Source organism: Rissa tridactyla, chromosome 2, assembly GCF_028500815.1.
Source record: "Rissa tridactyla isolate bRisTri1 chromosome 2, bRisTri1.patW.cur.20221130, whole genome shotgun sequence".
NCBI classification, from domain to species: Eukaryota; Metazoa; Chordata; class Aves; order Charadriiformes; family Laridae; genus Rissa; species Rissa tridactyla.
The window spans coordinates 118,518,389-118,536,294 of NC_071467.1; the positions used below are offsets into that span (position 1 = coordinate 118,518,389).

Consider the following 17,906-nt stretch of genomic DNA (forward strand, 5'->3'; position numbering starts at 1 on the left):
GTAGGTTTAGGCTGGACATTAGGAAAAAATTCTTCACAGAAAGAGTGGTCAGACACTGGAATAGAGTGGTCAGACACTGGAATAGACTGCCCAGGGAGGTGGTGGAGTCACCATCCCTGAATGTGTTTAAGAGTCGTTTAGATGTGGTGTTGGGGGATATGGTGTAAGGGAGAACTTTGTAGAGTGGAGTTGATGGTTGGACTCGATGATCCCAAGGGTCTTTTCCAACCTAAATGATTCTATGATTCCATGATTACAGAGGAGACTGAAGGCAGCTGAAGGTAACAGCAGCCTTGTGTGAGCAAACATGCAAGGACAGATGTAATACGGAGTCCCAAATTAAAGCAGAGCTTTAGCCCCTACCATGTGGGTGATTTGATTTTTTCCCTGACGCAAGGCCTTCTCATGGTATTCCAGGCCCATGTTTCCAACGCAGCAGTTCTCTGGAAGAACAAAGTTTCTCCCACTGCTCTGGGTTACTCGCTGCTCCTGAAGGGCTGCTGAAGTACTTCTGAGGGTACCCAGTGAAGGTGTGGTTCTGTACTAGGCTGACAATTTTTACAAAAGTGTATTTTATGGCTTCATTATGTCATATTTTTCATCTGTATGCCAATGAGCGCCTGGTTTTAATGCCTGCAGCTTATCCAGTCATAACTAACCTCTAATGATTCACATACAGCTTGACAGATGAACTGAAATACAGTAAAAGGCAAGCAAGAGGATCTCTAATTGCTATTCATAACCAGGTTTTGCAACTATCTCACTTAAATAGCTTGAAGCCAAGATCAAGATAATTAGAGATGATGTTCTTTTCCTACACAATAGTTGCCAGGTTATACATTAGTCATGGAAAGGCAAGAGCCTCATTCCCAATCCATTGCTTACACCCTGATGTCTAATAGATATTAATGAATAAGATTAACTCCAGCCTTGGCTTTAGGACTATTAGCCATAACCTGAAATTTAATAGCCTAAGCAACAACACTTCTTACTTCCACTTAGGTTTTAAACCTATTTTTACTGCTTCTACCTCTTTGGTTTTCTGCTGTGCCATGTCTGCTTGGCCCACCTTTCTGCAGTCCAGTGCAGCTGGAAGCCCTCGCAACCAGGACTTTCTCGGGTCTGTTGCCCACTGGGAAGGACTCAGTCAGAACAAAGGACCTCAGGACGGCTGACAAGGGGCAAAAGCAGGAGAAAAACATCTCCAGCAGGATGTCACCTCTCTCTGCCCACAGTGACCAAAATTTGGTGCAAGGTGCTGGCACAGATGATGTTTGTTTCAGACCCAAGTGACAGAGGTGACACAGAGACCTGCAGCTCCCTCTGAGGAGGACAGCAGAGGGAGAGCTCTTTGCAGTGCCACAGCCCCACAGAGACCCCAAGCCAACGCACGTGGCCACTGGGGCAGGCTGCCCGGGGAACAATAAGCATGCTGGCCACCACCTTTGTTTTAATTGCTGCCCAGTGCATGCCAAGCTGTGCAATTAGGATTTTCTTTTTTCCATTCCCTCTGCAGTTGTCAAGGTTTGTACTAAAGAACTGTTCATTGTGGTTTCATTTGAAGGACAACAAAGTCACATCTTCTTGGCTTATAAAGGAGCATTTTTGTTTCCCAGGCACCAAATCTCATTCGTTTGTAAACTGTACGATGAATGCCCTCATGCCCAATGAGCCCACGGGCCCAGGTTAACCCTGCAGTGAGAACTAGAAGTACAAAGCTATTTTAAAAGCACATGGATTCAAGGTAAGCACAAGAACCAGCACAGTGAGCAGGGCTCTCGCCTAAACCTGCAGACTTGGACCTGGGTTTTGTGTCTGAAGACCCACTGCTCTCTCATCCATGGCCAGGCCTGTCCCCAGCCTCTGTCCACTTCGGCTGTCCCAGCCCAACTGTTGTGGGACTATGCAAGTGGAGTGGATCTGGTATTTATCAAATAAACCTTTGAGTTTATTTTTTAACTCAAATCAGTTTGCTGCTCTAGCTTATCACAATGCCCCACAGACAGCAGTACTGGCCCAGCCAAGGTAACAAAAACCAGTGGCTGGGGTGAAAAAAGGGATGACAGGCCTGCTTTGCTGCTAGGGAAGAAGTTTCATGAGGTGATGATGGGAGAGCAAAAGAGACAACAAGATTTTGCACAGAGATGTTGAGTTTGCAAAAACGCATCAGAGCCAAAAATTTCCCAAGTTCCCTGAAAGAGGTGCTGGAGACATCCTGGGGACATGTCTCTGAGGATGGTCAACCTGCCCAGAAGGTCTCTCACTGTCTAGCTCTTTTGTCCACAACCCACAGACATTGTCCAAACTGTGGCATGCCTCTGTGACTGAAGCAGGTGCCTCAGGTTCTGTGATTAGCATCCCCCCATCCTCCTGTTACTGTCCTAACAGTGCATTTTGCAGCTGCTTGGCAAAGAATTAGACAGCCCTTCTCCACAGTCCATACTGCAGTGAAAGACTTCATCAGCAATGGTAGCAAAGGGTAAGCAGAGGTTTTGTACCGTGGCAAATGGCCCTGCTCTCCCCAAGGGAAAAAGAAAAGCTTCCTTGCAAACTGCCAGGACCAGAAACTTTCTTAGTCCAATGCACGCTGACATTCATAAAACTACTGCAGTGCTGAACCAGGCCTTGGTTCACAGAAGAGAAATAACCCTTTGATTTAAGTGGACTGAAGTTTAGTATAAAAGCCAAAAAAAAAAAAAAAAAAAAAAAAAGAAAGAAAGAAATATAGGTTCTGGCAGTTGTGCCAATGCAACTAGGTTATTGTACATCTGCAAAGCCATTAATCATCTTCTGGGGACTGGCAAGCTTTGTAACACAAGCGCACTTTTTTAAAGGCAAACTTTTACCATTGCAGCCCCCTAAACGCTTATGACCTCCCCACACGTAAATGGTTAGCAGTCAGTCAGTGGGCAGCTGTCAAACAGGGAGTCCCCACACAGCTGGCCAGCCATGGCGGCATCTGGTGCCTCAGGAACAGCAGCTGGCTCCTTAGGAACAGGAAGGCCGCAGCTCTGCCTTGCCAGCAGCACCCACCTAAATGGAAGGGTGAACAAACGAAGCGGGAGAGAGACTTGGGTGGGTTGTGAGGTGCTGACCATCCCCCAGCGTATTCGTGCATGTTGAACAGTGTTTTAGTCCAGCAAGGCAAGCCTGAGGGAGGGTTATTTTCTCCAATGAGTTCTCAGTAGGGAAGGGGGAAGCCCTCTCCCAATTTCTTGGGAGTTAGCTTGGAATTCCAGTGAGCTTGGGAACACGCGTGGATACCAGGAAATGGCACCATTCAAAACAAAGGTAGGCAAGTGGGGTGTCACCCCACCGGGGCCTGTGCTGTCCCTGAGGGCTGGGGCAGGCAGCCATGCCAGGTGGGCAGCCTGGGATACAAGGGGCTTCAGCAACCTACCCGCAGGGCTTTTGGGGCCCTTCCTGTACGGAGCTGCGATCCCGAGCTGGTGACTTCAAAAGAAGTGTGGCCAGCAGGTCAAGGGAGGTGCTTCTGCCCCTCTACTCCGCTCTGGTGAGACCCCACCTGGAGTACTGCATCCAGCTCTGGGGGCCTCAGCGCAGGAAAGACATGGACCTGTTGGAGCGGGTCCAGAGGAGGGCCACAAAAATGATCAAAGGGCTGGAGCACCTCTCCTATGAAGACAGGCTGAGAGAGCTGGGGTTGTTCAGCCTGGAGAAGAGAAGGCTCCGGGGAGACCTTATAGCGGCCTTCCAATACCTGAAGGGGGCCTACAGGAAGGATGGGGAGGGGCTCTTTATCAGGGAGTGGAGCTATAGGACGAGGGTTAGTGGTTTTAAACTGAAAGAGGGGAGATTTAGATTAGATATTTGGAAGAAATTCTTTACTGTGAGGGTGCTGACACACTGAAAAAAGTTGCCCAGGGAAGTTGTGGATGCCCCTTCTCTGGAAGCGTTCATGGCCAGGCTCGATGGAGCTTTGAACAACGTAGTCTAGTGGGAGGTGTCCCTGCCCATGGCAGGGGGGTTGGAACAAGATGATCTTGAAGGTCCTTTCCAACGCAAACCATTCTACAATTCTATGACTTCTAGTTGCCCGCTGCCTCCTCAGGGAAAGCCAGGACGCTCCCCCACAGCTCCTCCGCCCGCCCCGACGCGGTGCACTCTGGGTACTGTAGTCCTTCGGGCCGCCGGGCCACGCCCTGCTCCATGGGCGGGGACTCGCCTTCCCGTGAGGCAGCACGGGGAGGGGGGGGGGGGTGGCGCCCATCACGTGCCCGGCGCGGCGCGGGCGAGCCGCCATTTTATGAGTAAAAACGGCGGCCGCCGTCCGTTAGCGGTAGCGTGGGGCGTTGTGCCCGAGGCGAGGGGCTCCTACCCCTCTTTATTTCCCTTTGCGCTTTTTCCTCCTTTTACTCCTTTTTTTTTTTACCCCCCCTCCTCTCTCTCTCTCTCTCTCCCCCTCCCCCTCCCCTCCCTCTCAGATTCCCTCCCTCCGCTTCTGTCATCCCTCCCCTCGCTTCCTCTCCTCCCTCCCTCCCCTCCCTGGTCCCCGCCCCCGCCGGCACTGCGGAGCCAGAGACGTGACCCGAGCGGACCCAGCCGCGGCCTTTTCCCCGCTGCTCCAGCCTCTCGCCGCAGAGTCGCATGTCATCTATCCAGAACCTCCAATCCTTCGGTAAGGGCCACCGCCGGCCGACCGTCACCCCGCCATCCCTCTTTGTGCCGCGGGAAGCCCCCACAGTCACACACCACCACCCCCCGGGGCTGTGGCTGTCCCCCCGCCGTCCTTGCTGCCACCGCCTTTCCCGAGGCCCCCCGGGGGGTCGGTGTCCCCCAGCCCCCCGGGGTGACATTGAGGCCGTTGCCGAGTGGGTGTTGCCGTCCCCCGCGCTGCCCGCCTTGTTCCGGCGGCTCGTCCTTGTCCGCCCCGGCCTCGGGTCCTGCCCTGTGTGTGCAGCGGAGAGACGTGGGCTGGGAGGCTCGTCTCCCTCTCTTGTTTGCTCCCTCTCCGCTCCCGTAGGAGATGCCGCCACGTACCGTGCTCTGACACCCCATACTGCGCTGTTCGCCTGAATGTCTGGTTGCACCCCATACTGGGCGTTTCTGTCAATTCTGCAGTTTCAAAGTTGTAGTCTTTGTGGGCAGAGGGAGTCTAGAGTTCATATCCTCTGCTAAGGAAGGAAATAATCTCCTCGGTTCCGATTGCTTGTTGATTTGCTGCCTCATTTTGTGCTTACCAATGTCGCAAAAGCTGATATATGCTCTGCAAAGAGTATTGTTTCTATAGATTGAGCTATACGGTAGGTAGGTCATTTCTCTTGTTTTAGCAGGGAAGTTTACCGTGCTGGGCCGTGATTCTCCACCTTCCTTATCTACAGACAACAGAAGTGAGCAAGTTAACACTTTAAACGATAATGTTGTCAGGCTTTTGGGCTCAGTTTTGTCTCTAATCTTCTGCACGTGTAAGCCACATGTTAATCTCGATTTGGGAACTGATCCTGTGTTTAGGAAGGTGCTGCCCAAAGGACTCCTTTGAAGTAATCCAATGTTAACACCCGTGGTGCTGGTTAATCTCCAGCCTAGAATCCGAAACTCTGCCAAGTGAATTTCATGCCTGAGACCCCTTTTTCTTTCACCTTTTCTTTGAAATTTTCTATTAGTGTTAGCACTGCGAGCTGTGGGGGACAGTGAAAATTCAGCATGTTTTAACGAAGGCCTTACTAGTGCCTTAGTTAAGGCACTCAAGTTTCCCAGTGCTGTACTTCTTTGCTGGGGTGCTTTCATCCTCATGATGCATTCAGTGCCTTTAATGCCCTTTTCATTCTTGTTTTTACAAGGGTCAGTCTGTCTACAGCTGAACTAACTTTTTTGGGGCATTTGCTTTGAGTGGGTGGCAAAACTTGGTCAGTGTGTTAGGTTTGAGTTTTGGATGGAAGTTTGGGAAATTGTAGCTTGCGTGGCTGTTGAACCTACGTTTTCCGAAGATCGGACTCTTCAGTATGATTCTGATTAGTACCCAAAAATAACTGGTGATTGGTCTTTTTAAAGAAAAAAAAAACAACAAAACTTACAGTACTTCATGCTTCAAGATTTATTTGGAGCTACTGATTAGGAAACTTGTAGGACTATCAAATTTCTTGATAGAGTGTGTATTAAATATGTTTTTGTGGAGAGCAGAGAATAAGAAGTATAACGCAGAAACCCTTCTTCCTAAATGCCTTTTTATCTCACCTGGGCTAGATAAATAAAAGCTTGGAAGAATTTGAGGACTGACCTTTCTGTAGTCAAAGCCTAAATGAATTTTGTTATAATTCTTGCCTAAAGCTACTGACTGGCAGAGGGGTCCTGGTTTACAGACAGCCCCTGACATCTGTTAGTGTCTGTTACAGTGTTTTGTTTACATTAGCAGCCAAGAATTACATGTATGTCTTAAAATGCTGGAAGTGTGCTAGTCGTCACAGTATAAGGCTTCTGCTCTGGACCTGTAAAGGGGTGTGTGTACAAGAGCTTTTTGATTTTTCTGTCTTTAACAGCTGATCTGATAAAAGATACAACTTCCATATTTCACTTAAAATGCATGTGGCTGTCTAAAACCGATGTGCACTTGATGTTCCGTCAGAACCCTGTTTCAGGTTCAGAGCTTCAGGGTTTACAGTTTGTAAGAAATAGTGAAGTAAGTTAATGCTATAGCTGAAAATTACTTATATCCAGGAAGGCACTGTAGAAACTGGATGCATGGTAGTTGAGAGCTCTATGCTGAGTTAGTAGGCTAGTGAGACTTAATACAGCTGTAGAAAAAAGTACTCTGATTTTAACAGTGTGTTTTGAAACAGGGAGAAGAAGGCAAGATTATCCCCTAAATAAAGCTCTTTGTGAAATGAGAAATTTACCTGTTAGTTTTTGAACTTGGGTGTTTTCCTTTGTGGGAATTACATGAATCATTTTCATCCTGCAGACCCCTTTGCTGATGCAACAAAGGGTGACGACTTACTCCCAGCAGGGACTGAGGATTACATTCATATAAGGATCCAGCAACGAAACGGAAGAAAGACACTAACAACTGTTCAGGGAATTGCAGATGATTATGACAAGAAGAAACTTGTGAAAGCTTTCAAAAAGGTGAAGTTGCTGATTTGATTTAATAGTAAAGATATTATGTAAAGGTGTACGATAGCTTTTAATACAAAGTAACAGAATATTTGTTTTATTTCATTCCTGCCAGTGCACATCACTTTCATATTCAGGTTGATCCCTTTATGTGTCTTTCTCAAAACCCCTGTCATTGTCCAGTGATGCCAATTTTTGCTAGACAGTTAAAGGTTTCTTTCTTATGAAGAAGTAGTAAATAAAGTATATTCTCAATTTCCCACATACCTGGCTTTGTTGATGTCAAGAATAAAGTCAGTTTAAAGTAGAACTGTTTTTGCATTCCTGCTTCTGTCATAGCTGTGTTGCTCTTGAAATAGAGATCTCCAGTTTCACCAGTATGTAAACATTTATTTTAAAATAGTTTGAAATTGAAAGGCCATATCTTGTGACTTTGTTTTCCATTCTTGCAATGAGTGTTTGTCTAGTTCCTCCTGCACAGTATCTAATCCTGTCTTTGCCTGAATTTACCATCAACAGCTTAATTCTTGTTTGTATGCATCAGCAGATAAATTCCATTTGCTCTCAAAACTAGTGCAGAGTAGATCTAGCCTTTCCTTTGTCATCAGAATTTATTAAGCAGCTTCTATGACAAAATCCTGCTGAAAAGACTTACTAAGAAAAATCATAATGTACGTCAGATGCCTTACAATATGAATGTTTCTCTCTAGAAATTTGCTTGTAATGGTACTGTGATTGAACATCCTGAATACGGTGAAGTTATCCAGCTTCAAGGTGACCAGAGGAAGAACATATGCCAATTTCTCTTGGAGGTAAGGGACTGCAGATAAATATCTAAACCTCTGTGGAAGCAGTAGAGTGACAGGTGGCACTGATGTTAATTAACCAACTAAAGATGTCCACTATTGTTCCTTTGTATTTTCAGCCAAAAAGTAAAATTACACTTGCAGAATGAGAGTAAGAATCAAAGCACTGTAGAATGCATTTACCCTGCAACAACATATCACTTATTCTCTGGCAGTGCAACTTGAGTTCTTCATTTGTAAAATCAAGTGTTTGATGCAAACCATTATTTTGAGTCTGAAAACACTATAGAGGAAAGAGTCTTTCACCACTAGATTACCGATGCAAATCATGATGTAGAGATGTTATGCTGTCAAAGAGTAAGTGCTAGAACTACAGAACAAGTCAGATGTCTGATAAGATTTTCTTTTTTTTGTGAAGTCAATTCTTCTCATGGCCCAGAAACTAGAAGACACCTTTATTGAGTATATACTATGTTGCAGTTTCTTTAATCAGAGTATAAGATTGTGGTAACTTGATATCACTGTAATATCCTAAGCGTATAAGCTTTACTGAAATATGTTGCTTTTCTCCTTTAGATTGGCATTGTCAAGGAAGAACAACTGAAAGTTCATGGTTTCTAAAATACCGGTACTCTGATGAAGAACCCTGCAGTATTTGGTCTTACCTAGCCTGGCTCTCCTGTGAAAAATGAATCTTTACAGTGAATGGACTTCCCTGTTACCTGACCATTTAAAATTTGATTCAGATTTGCATGACTGTGTGAAACATGTGGTGTGTAGACTAGAAACACATAAGAAAACTTCAGTAAGGTGGTAATGATGACACTTGTGAACTTTAACACAATTCCAATGGAAATGTTTTAGCGATGACTGTTCAGTTTACTACTCTCCACCTGACTTAAATGTGTGGCTTGTATTAAAATAGTGTGTGTTGTTGCTTAGAAATAAAAGTTTATTCATATATTTTCTGGGACATCTGAAATGCTTTAGCTTAAGTTTTAAAGTAGCACAGCAGTCTTACTAAAGAATAGATAAAATGTTTTGTGGCAAGTATAGCTCACTGCTCATTGAATAAATTGGATGGTCTACATGATACAGTATTAGCTAATTAATCAGTACATTAGCTTGATGTGATCTTATCCTGTAACTGTAAGACTAGAGCTTTAAAGTCTCTTGTGTAGGTGTATCTTAGTAGCAGTGTGATAAGACATAAATTGTTTTCTAAGTAACTGGATATTCTCTAAAATTTACTGCAGCGACTATGAAACATGAGTGTTAAGCATAGTAGGACTAAAATAAGCTGCACTCCTTAAAGCTGCTGTTATTGAGAACACATGAAACATCTAGGTCTTACATAGTACTCCCAAAACATTTGAAGGAAGTGCATGGGATTTTGTATCTCTTCTTTCACTGAGTGAACAGGAAAGACATTGAGTTGGCTTTTGCCATGACTGTGCATTTAATGTTGGCCAGCAGAGTGCTTTGATTAGCTGGTAGTGTTAGCTACGGAAGTAAGGAAGGGAACAGGTTCTACGCTAACCTTTTCTTTTTTTTTTTTTCCCCTGGTGTGAAAAGTTTTGCTGTGACTAATGGTTAATAGGGAGAGGTTTGTAATGGGGTTTGGGTGTTAACTACAGAAAGCTGATTTAGTCTACTTCTCTAGCAGGCAATTCATTCACATTCACTGTGATCTAAAGTTATAATAGGTTTGTTCCACCATGTTTTTCATCTAGTCTTAGTTAGCTATAGGCATTTTGGTGTTTTGCTTTTAGGAGATGTTTCTTTATGGAATGAAATGACTTCATTTGTTGAAACATGCAGATCTTATCTTCCTTGTGAGATAGACGTGGAAATTTTCTCTGAAACATTCAAAACATGCTGAGCTGGGAAACAATAGGAATAGTGGGGGAAAAATTAAAAAAAAAACAAAACAACTTCTTGTAAAATCATGTATTGTCTGAAAGAGACATTTCTTTGCTGCTAAGGCTTACTAATAAAACTTGTTCAGGAAAAAAAAATAGCTGAAGACTACCTATATAAACATCAAGAACAGGCAAAACTCTATTACTTAATATCACCTGTGCCTATACTGTGTTTCCTGTTCAGGCTTGCCTTTCTAAACAGAAATGCTGAATTTTAACTCAGTTGAGCGTTTTTTTTTTATGATTTCTGAATTCAGATATGAACCTTTATGGCACTAACAACAATTAGGGGAGCATTATAGAGCATTCTTATGACAAGTTCTTTCTCTGTCTGATCTGGACAATTCCACCTGTAAAAATCCAGTGTCCGGTCTCTCAATCTCCACAAATTCTGCCTGGTGTTACGGATCTTAACTGTTCAGAAGATTGCAAACTCTTAAGGTATAGTGTGCTCAGGAGGAAGGAAAGCCTGCTGCAAAACATGAAATACCAGCACACAGAAGGGAAATCTAAAGAATAAGTCTTACGCAAGTCTTGCCCATTAGCAAAATAAAGTCATTGTCCTGCAAGTTTACCTCGTTTTGATTCATAGATGTTAAAATAATTAATCCTTTGGGGGTACATAGCAGTTAATGATTTTCATTTTATCAGATATCAGAAAAACTGACGTTCTCATTCAAAGCTTGTTCTCCTGACCAAGAGGAAAACCAAGCAGTATCTTCTCCTATTTCAGTGGTATTACGTGAGTACTTCTAGTGGGTTTTTGAATTGTAGATTAACAAATGATTAGCAAGTCTCATGTGTTACTGAGTCAGTCCTCATTTCAGATGGCATTCCATTAACTTGTACTGCCTAAGCTTGAGTCATTTCTTCGTAGTCATTCTGCTTGGAATAAATAAGAAAAACTTTTGTTTTCTTCCTCCTAATTTAAAAGTCCTTTCTGATAGGAAGAACCTTGCAGTTGATGGGTGGCTTGGGTTTTGACCTTCGAAGGGCAAAATTAAAAAGAAGGTATAAGAAGTAACACATTTGAAGTTTAAATAGATGAGAATTGTTGTGGCCACAAACAATTTAATGTTTCTAGAGGGAAAGCAGAAATTTTTGTTCAGGAAGTGTTTTAAACTAGAGCAGTGTCTCTAACTATCCTTGTTAGAAGCCCAAGCCTCTTTGTGTGTTCTAGAGGAAAGGCTTCAACAATTTCTTGTTTTATCATCTTAAGCTTAAACTTCTTTGTGAAAGCTCAGTCTGTTTGGAATATGCATGCATGTTTCAAGAATGCTGAAAAACTGAAAGACTTTGGGAAAGAACTGTTTAAGTGACTGCAGTGTAAACATGTTTGCACAGCGAAGGCACGTTTCAGTCTTTCTGTCTATTCCAGAGTAGGTTAAAAAATGGTAAAGGATGTGTCCCATAATTGTCAAGGCAGTAAAAGGGGAGCTAATAATAAAAAATGCTTTTAAAACTACTAGGACATTAGTAGGACTTGAGACTGGGCAAGCTCAGACTGCAAAGAGTGGTGGCTTCTTTTTGTTGGAATATTGTGAAGTATGTGTCTTTCAGGTCTCCAAATAAATACTGTCATCTTGGCAATATCTGGACTTAACCACAGGCTGCAATTGGGTGTAGGAACTGCTGTTTCAAATTCACAGCCTTTCTGTGCATAGTTACATTAGGCTGTTGTAACTTGATTCTTTCAACTGGTAACACTGGAGTAAGGTGTTGCATAAATAAATTCATTGAATTGGCTGTTCAGAGCCTACATCTGCTTAATGCAGCTGTGAACAATGAAACCATCACTTCCTAAATGGTGGTAGCAGTCCTTGTTTGTAGAAGATGAGATTTAGTGATCTAAGTCTGTAGGCTGCCTGCTTCCTCTTGTATGAATTATCAGACCCTTGACCTTCACCTGTGGCCTGCTAAATCTGACCATGTGTTTGAGATGAGCATGAAGAGCACAACTGGGCAGATAAGCAGCAATTTTCTCAATGAAAGAACTTTTGAAAAAATAGTGCCTAGACTGTGTGTGCATACATTCATTGGTTCAACGGCTTCGCTTAAACCTTACTTCCTGCACTACATTCTTGCACAGCCTACATGAAAAGCATTTTGTTCTGGAGAAATTTTTTGGGGAGGGAGGGGGGAATCACACAAAAAAACGACACCTTAGGAAATAATTTTATATCTTAAGTCTGCTTTCATTACCTTAGATTAACCTGGACTGCAAGAATTCTACAACATTGTTATGTCTGTATCTTTAAAAATCCTAATTAAACCTTGAGAGCTTGGCATTTAAGGTTCTAAGTATAACTAAAGCCATTATAAAACTTAAAAATGTGAAGAGTCATTGAAACTTAAGTTTTAAATATTTGAGAAAATAATGGTTAAGCAGAGTCTTCATTTTGTCCTGTTTGGCCATCCTGCTCATCAGTATGCAGTTGCCCTAAAGATGCGTGTCTATTTACAGATCTGCCGGTAAGCAGATACCCCTGCTGTAGTGCAATACCCTATTTGTAGTTTTTGTAAGATCTTATCGAATGTGCTGCACTGTTACAGGCTGTACCAGTCGAATTTTACAGTATAGGACAGATGTAGCTTGAGTTCCAGTCAGTAATTATCTTTTCCTTAATCCTCCTGGAAGGCTCAGGTGTACAGGATCCATGTGTTACACCCTTGGTTGAAGTGGCTCAGTAGTTCCTCTTACTGTGTGAGATATGTCCAAGATTGGTATTTAGCCAGTTAAAGGATGGAGGAGGCCTTTTTATAGATTACTTTGGGATACAGTAGGGGCTGCTGTCACTCTTGGTGTTGTCAGTGTTGATTAGTGTCACTGAGTGTTCCTCTAGTTAGTGTGATACTGCCACTAGGGAAATGGAAGTGGTCTTGGGGGGTCATGTGTATTTAAGTACTAAGAATCTGCCTTCCTCCTACAACTCTCCATACTTCCATACTCAGTTTAGTTAGGAACATGTCCCCCATGCACAGCAGTATGAAGGTTACTTTCTAGTAAGATCCCAAGATCAAAAGCTCTTGAGATGAATAAGGGAAAAATGATATAGTTTTTTTATGTTTGCTGTACAGATGCTTCATGCCTACTTTTTTCAGTTTACATAAAAAAAAAAATTTCGAAAGAGAATTTGTACTTGGCATGCCTTTCCTAATGTTTGCTACATGCCTGTGATTGAGCTCTTTATGAACAAATCTTAACCTGTATTGGAGTATTGCTAGAGTTGAGACAACAAAGTCTTTTGAAATAAAATGTACCAGTGTTATTTTATGTATGCTTTTCTAAAACAAATGGAATTTTATGCTGTTATTAAGGAGGATTGGGGTTTTTTTGGTGGAAGATAGAAGTAGTGTAATTTAATAGCGATGTATTTGATCCTCTTGTAATCAGCTTTGATTTCTTCAAGAAATGTTACCTTTCCTCTTTTAAGTTTCTATCATAATCTGTACTAACCAACTTAAAAATATTGTGACTTGTACTGGGATATCATGGCTCTAAAACAAGGGGATGGTATTGGCTCAAAGTCTAAGGTTTTGGGTAGAAGTGGATCATCTTAATTTCTTGAATACGCAAAATGCACAGTGTTTTAAGATGAAGCCAGTGATGTGTGCTCAAGTTTTGGTCTTGGCTATTTTAGAGTGGCTTGCATCTGTGAAATGTGACAGCCCATTCCTGAAATTAATTTGGGGTCTGATTAAAAGTACCTGTGTGTATAATAAATGCTTTTTTCCATCTTTGCTATGATTATGCAGCAGAATACCATGATCCAGACTTAGTTCTCTAAGTTATGAGTAGCTGAATTCTGCAGACATGGTTGCAAGTAGACTGGTCATGCTCGTCAAAGGCAGGATTTATCTGCCAGCTGTGTTTGTGGTCCCTCTCACAGTGGGAGAGGGAAACAGCACTGTTCCTACAGTGCAGGCGGACAAGCCCTGGGTGTCTTGATGGGATACGCTGTGAAAGAAGTGGCACAGCAGTAGTTTTGGTAGCCTGTCCCTCAAATCAACTAGAAGTTTGCTCTTTTAGGTAGACCCAGCAAATGACAAATGCATTGATATGTAATCAGAGAATTGTCTGGGGTAAGAAAGGTTAAAAATGGTCTACTGAAGGGCAGGCCCTGTTGTAGAGGAAGCAGCCTGTTCTCACACAATGTTAGATGCTCATGTGATGGGAGTACCTCCTGATGAATGATGGGCTACACCTCAGTAAGTGCCAGATATGTGGGTGATATCAACACATCTACACTCGGTAACACTGGTAAAAAAAGATGCTCCTGCAAGCTGATACTTAGCAGTATCTGCATGATACTTGTCAGTATCCGATATTGTTGAGTTACGCCTGTAACTCAAAGCCCAGATCTGGATTAGGACTTGAAGATACAGAACACAACCACTGTCCGGGTTCCTTTAATAAATAGTAACCTGTAAATTAATCCATGCATTATTCAAGATAATTTATACAAGTGAGAATTCAGTATAAAAAAAGGTCCTTCTAGGGAATATTGAAAGAAGATTGAAAGAAGATTATTTTCCTCCCTTACTTATCTTTCCTTTAGGTAAAATTCTGCAGTAGCATGGAGAAACTTTCTGATTTTCCAGTAGTGGGTTTACTTCATAAAAAAAAAAAAATATGGTGAACAGCGTTCAGTTTGAAAGTAACTGGGCCTGGAGTCCGCATCCGTCGCTGCCTCGCTTGCCTTGCATGCAAAGCTGTTTTTAAAGGGCGCCGAGGAGAGGAACACCTCTTTGGTTCATCAAATGGCTTAATTTCTCCTGGTCGTAGAAGTGCATTCCAGTGCTGGCTTAAGTCACACTGAAACTGGATCATCCTTCAGCAATGCTGTGGAAGATAAAAAGGGTTTCTGCAGAGGATGCGAGGGAAGGAGGTGTCCGCACCTGGTAGAGCAATGCAGAGCCCTTCAAGTTGCCTCTGCCTGAAGCCAGTCTGAACGCGGCAGCACCTGCTGCTGCCTTGTGGTTTGCCCTGCACAGAAGCAGCTATGCAATTTCCATGTCTTAGCTGGTTCTCATAGCGCTTCAGCCACATCCGCAGCTGGGTCTCTGGCCATAAATTCAAAGTACCAGAGCGCTCTGGTCATGGGCCGTGATCTGACCGCACAGATATGGACATCTACTGTGGGTCTGTCCCTGCAGTCTTTTAATTGCTTTGTCTGACAAAAGTAGTATCTTGACACTTTCAGGGCAGTACCCTCCCAACAAGGAAAATTGGCAGTTATCCGCTGTGGTGTGGAGATTTACAGGGGGGAAAAAAAACCCAAACAAACATGAAGTTGTAGAAATCATCAAGGCCAACATTCAGAACAACAAACGAACTTCTGAGGACATGATTTTATATACAAAAGCACCCCGTCGGCAGCAGCTGCATGTTGCTGGATGAAGCTACAGGCAAGTGGGAGCGCAAAGGGAATGTGCTTAAAGTGGTAATAGCCCTTATGTAGCTGTCTCGAGGCTCCAAAGGCAGTTTTGCAAAGAACGTGGTGGTGGTGTCACTTGGAAATTTCTGTGCCCAGGCTGTATTCTTAGCTGTTTACTCAGCGCACCCCCTCTCCCCAATCACCTAAATAATAGGAGGTGATCTCTAATCTCCTGTTAGTTTCTAGTATCTTATTAGCTGTCTCAATTTGATTTGAGGCTGCTGATACCTTGTTAAGGTATGTTTTCAGAAGGCAGGCATTAGAGATGCTTTAACAGGAAAGTTTAGCTGGAATAACTGAATACGAGGAAACAATGTGAGAATCTTCCAAATACATGATTTGGGTGTTACATTTCTGCAAAGAAGCTCTTAAAGTTGAAGCTTCTCTTATGTTACCTTAAGAGGCATTTCCTGCCCAGAAGAGTTCTTGCTCGGTTTATTTCAGTGCCCTAAATGAGCCCCAAAGAGGTGCTTTCTCGCTCCCCATCTGGAAGACACAGCAAGGGTTGTGTGAGCTTTGGGAAATCCTGCTGCAACTGGTCCTGCCCTCATGAGCGCCGGGAACATGCCTCGGGAGGGGCTGCTGGCTCTGGCTGCCGGGCAGCGCTGCTGTGTGACGGAAACAGCAGAGGTGGCAAAAAGAGAAACAAAAGGTTTGGCTTGCAGTTTCCATTGTCTGTAGTGGTCTGGCAAAGTGGCTGCTGGGAGCAAAGGGATGGACTTTTTTCCGGTTCCTTCACAGGTACGTGTCAAGAGACATTGCCCTGAAGTTAATAGAATTGGACAGACTGTATTTTCAGGATCACGTCTTGTAGTGCTGACACTGGCGAAGCATCCACTGGCTTTTATTTTTCAAAAGTTTACTTGACTTTTACTTTTGGACAGAGTTTTTCTCTGTTCACTGAATTTGGGCCTCAGCTGGTGCAGCTCTATCTGATCGGACCAAAAGATCTAGAAAAAACCACCAGGTTTCCCCCTGTCCCCACCTTCTCCACACTGTTTTTCCACGCGAGCAGATTTAAATACTTTGGGTTTGGACATACAAGCCCTTGGTATGTGTATGAGCACTTCTCTTGATGTCTTCTCCCTCTGAGAATATGTTCCACATTTCTTCCTGCCATCAAAGACACGTGGTATTTTGGGGGGATTCTCCAAAGGTCCAGGCATGACTTAGCACAGGATTCTTTCGTTCTCGCGGGTCATGTAGAATTAGGAAGTCTAAATTTACAGGGGTAAATCCAGAGCAGATGTAGACTGTACTGTCGCACAAAGCCTGGTTTAAGAGCTAGCCTGTATGTTTCTGCGTGGTTGATGTGATGCATTACACAGGCACATAGCGCGTTTTCTATTTAAACATGTTTGGCTGTTCCCGGTGGTGCTCTGGAGGAAGCTGGCCTGCTCCTCTGGTAAAGAAATGGAGGCACAGTGTGAAGACTTGCTGCTGCTTCAGCTTTGTTCCTCCAGGAACAAGCTCTTCCACACTGCAGGCTCAAGCGTGACATCAAGCCAGGCTACAAAGCAGTCTAGATGGAGCCACCGTTCCTCAGCTCTGCTCCTGCAGTTGTGTCCTGCCCTGCAGGTAAGATCTCCAGGTCAGGGCTCATATCGTTGTCCTGCGTAGGCAAAACACCACGCGTGGTGACTCTGATTCATGACCAGAGAACTGGCGTGCAAATGTAATGAGTAAATTAGTAGTAGTAGCAGCAGTAGCAATGGGTAAATAGTAGATACAGCTACACGAAGCAACTTGCTTGTTCTTTTGACTCTGAAGTGTTTCTGTCCTCATGATGACAATATTCCTTTCCATGTGCTTTGTTTCCAGTAATGAAATGTCTTCATCTTGCTTGCATTTTTTGGACCAGAGTGAAATGCTATGTTAATCAGTGCCGTTTGTCTGGTGTCGCTTTCTGAAATTAATGCTAACGCACATGAGCTGAGGAGTGGGCCTTGGGGAGTATGGTACGTCAATCTGGCAAAACATGCAAGATGCTTTTCTCCAGATCTTAATCACAACTGTCCCTTCAGCCATTGGCTTATTTAAGATTTATAGGTTTGTGTCCATTGTGCGATTGAAGTTTTACAAGTAGTTATTGGGAGATAACAACAAAAGATTTTTAAAAATACAAATTCTGCCATAAGCGTTATTTTAGGTTTCTCAGAGGAGATAAGAGACTCCTGGGCTTTTTTTGCAAAAGCAATTAAATAATCCGTCTCTGTCAAAAAAAACATCACCCTGAAATACATTTTACACAACGCTTATGTAAGATGGCCAGCTTGCTATTTCCAGTCTCTGTCCCTAGGTGTCACTGGAAGACAGCACATGCTGAAAACAGTGACACCGAAGCCAGGAAAAATGACTGTAGAGTTGAGATGGGGGAATGCAGAGGGGAAACTTTGGTAAAATTCCCGGGTGGTTGCAGGCATGAGCCGTGTGAAACTGTGCCCCAGATTTCCTCTGCCTGAGAGGGAGAGGATCTGAAATCTGTCCTTAGATGTGTCCCTTCCCTACGGCGGCTGCACATCACCAACGACTCGTAGCTCCGCGTGCGCTTACTGCATGCAGAGCCCTGTGCAAGAGATGCGAGGGAGACAGTCCCGGTGCACCACTTCAGACATCTACTGGGAGAGGCAGGAGATGACAGCTATGGCTTCGTAGCAGGTGCAAGTCAG

At 43.7% G+C, this 17,906-nt stretch overlaps 1 protein-coding gene across 1 annotated transcript; it reads left to right on the forward strand.

Annotated features, from left to right (window-relative positions):
* Window positions 1–4,273: 4,273 nt before the first annotated feature.
* On the forward strand, window positions 4,274–9,840 carry EIF1B (eukaryotic translation initiation factor 1B). The gene is made up of 4 exons (XM_054191910.1): window positions 4,274–4,639; window positions 6,920–7,083; window positions 7,782–7,883; window positions 8,454–9,840. Exons 1-4 carry the CDS (start codon window positions 4,609–4,611, stop codon window positions 8,496–8,498), a joined length of 342 nt encoding a protein of 113 aa, XP_054047885.1. The 5' UTR covers window positions 4,274–4,608; the 3' UTR covers window positions 8,499–9,840.
* Window positions 9,841–17,906: the final 8,066 nt, after the last annotated feature.

Excerpts from the sequence above, each read along its gene's own strand:
- EIF1B (XM_054191910.1), top strand. The coding sequence starts at position 4,609 with ATGTCATCTATCCAGAACCTCCAATCCTTCG. Across the intron at positions 7,084-7,781 it reads TTGTGAAAGCTTTCAAAAAG|AAATTTGCTTGTAATGGTAC; the intron begins GTGAAGTTGCTG and ends GTTTCTCTCTAG. Across the intron at positions 7,884-8,453 it reads TATGCCAATTTCTCTTGGAG|ATTGGCATTGTCAAGGAAGA; the intron begins GTAAGGGACTGC and ends TTTCTCCTTTAG.